The sequence below is a fragment of the Pygoscelis adeliae genome, unplaced genomic scaffold, assembly GCF_000699105.1.
Source record: "Pygoscelis adeliae isolate BGI_AS28 unplaced genomic scaffold, ASM69910v1 Scaffold370, whole genome shotgun sequence".
NCBI classification, from domain to species: domain Eukaryota; kingdom Metazoa; phylum Chordata; class Aves; order Sphenisciformes; family Spheniscidae; genus Pygoscelis; species Pygoscelis adeliae.
This window is the reverse complement of record NW_008823870.1, coordinates 112,559-113,449: the sequence shown is the minus strand read 5'-3', so window position 1 is coordinate 113,449 and position 891 is coordinate 112,559. Positions and strand designations below refer to the sequence as shown.

At 58.7% G+C, this 891-nt stretch overlaps 1 protein-coding gene across 1 annotated transcript in view; it reads right to left on the bottom strand.

Annotated features, from left to right (window-relative positions):
* Window positions 1–366, bottom strand: part of TNFRSF9 (tumor necrosis factor receptor superfamily, member 9) — a 4,183-nt gene extending 3,817 nt beyond the window's left edge. The window contains exon 1 of the mRNA XM_009333484.1: window positions 246–366. Coding sequence (XP_009331759.1) covers window positions 246–366 — 121 coding nt within the window. The remainder of the gene's footprint in view (window positions 1–245) is intronic.
* Between the last annotated feature and the right edge of the window lie 525 nt (window positions 367–891).

Here is an 891-nt window from a genome sequence, read left to right as displayed (position 1 = left end):
CAGCTGCCGCGCGTGTGAGCCGGCGCCGGGCCGCGTGGGCAGGCGAGAACGGGAGGGACAATGTGGAATAAGAGGGGCGTTTTCCAGAGCACGTTATAACTGACGAGCGAACACACCCTTCAGCTTGTGCGTGCCCGGCACACAGGCAGGCAGTAAGCGCGAGGGCCAGCCTGTCGAGGGTTTTGAGTGAAGTCCAGCGTGGGTAGTGCACAAAACCTCCCCATGCCAGGAGCAGACCCCCGCACCAATTCCAGGAAAGCCCACAGCAAAGTCTTTCCCTGTGACTTGGTCTCCTGTCACTGACCAGGGCTCGAGCTTCTCTGCCAGAGCGCTCATGAGCCCCTCATCACCAGGGACTTGGACCATGACTGCCAGCACCTGCAAGTAGCCGTTTTACACAACAGGGCTATCTGCAGTCCTGGAGGGCCCCTTTAACAGCTCTGTCTGTCTTTCGAAATATTGAAACTTCTTAAAACCAGGGAAAACTCTGTCCTTGAGCCGTGGGCATTTTCTGTGTACCGTGAGCCTCAGGAAACAGGGACATCAGTTAGACGTTTTGGGCAGAACTTGAAGAACTGTGGCTTGGTGCAGCACTCGGTGTGAGGGCTGCCTGAGGAAAAGCAGAAGCAGCTCGTTTTGAAGGTGCGTACCTTGCAATCATGCTGCTGTAGGAGGGTGACCTTGTCACGGTGGTGGGCTCCGGGGCGCTCTCTGAGGCTGCGTTCTGAGCGAACGTAAGGAAAACGGAGCGTTTTGCAAACGGAAAAGGAGGATAGACGAGTATGAGAGGCGCGACCGCGACGGGAGCATAGGCAATGCGCTGAGCGGGGCGGCGGGTGAGGGCGGGCTGCAGGCCGGGGATGCTGAGCAGGAGGCAGCGGCGGCCTGACC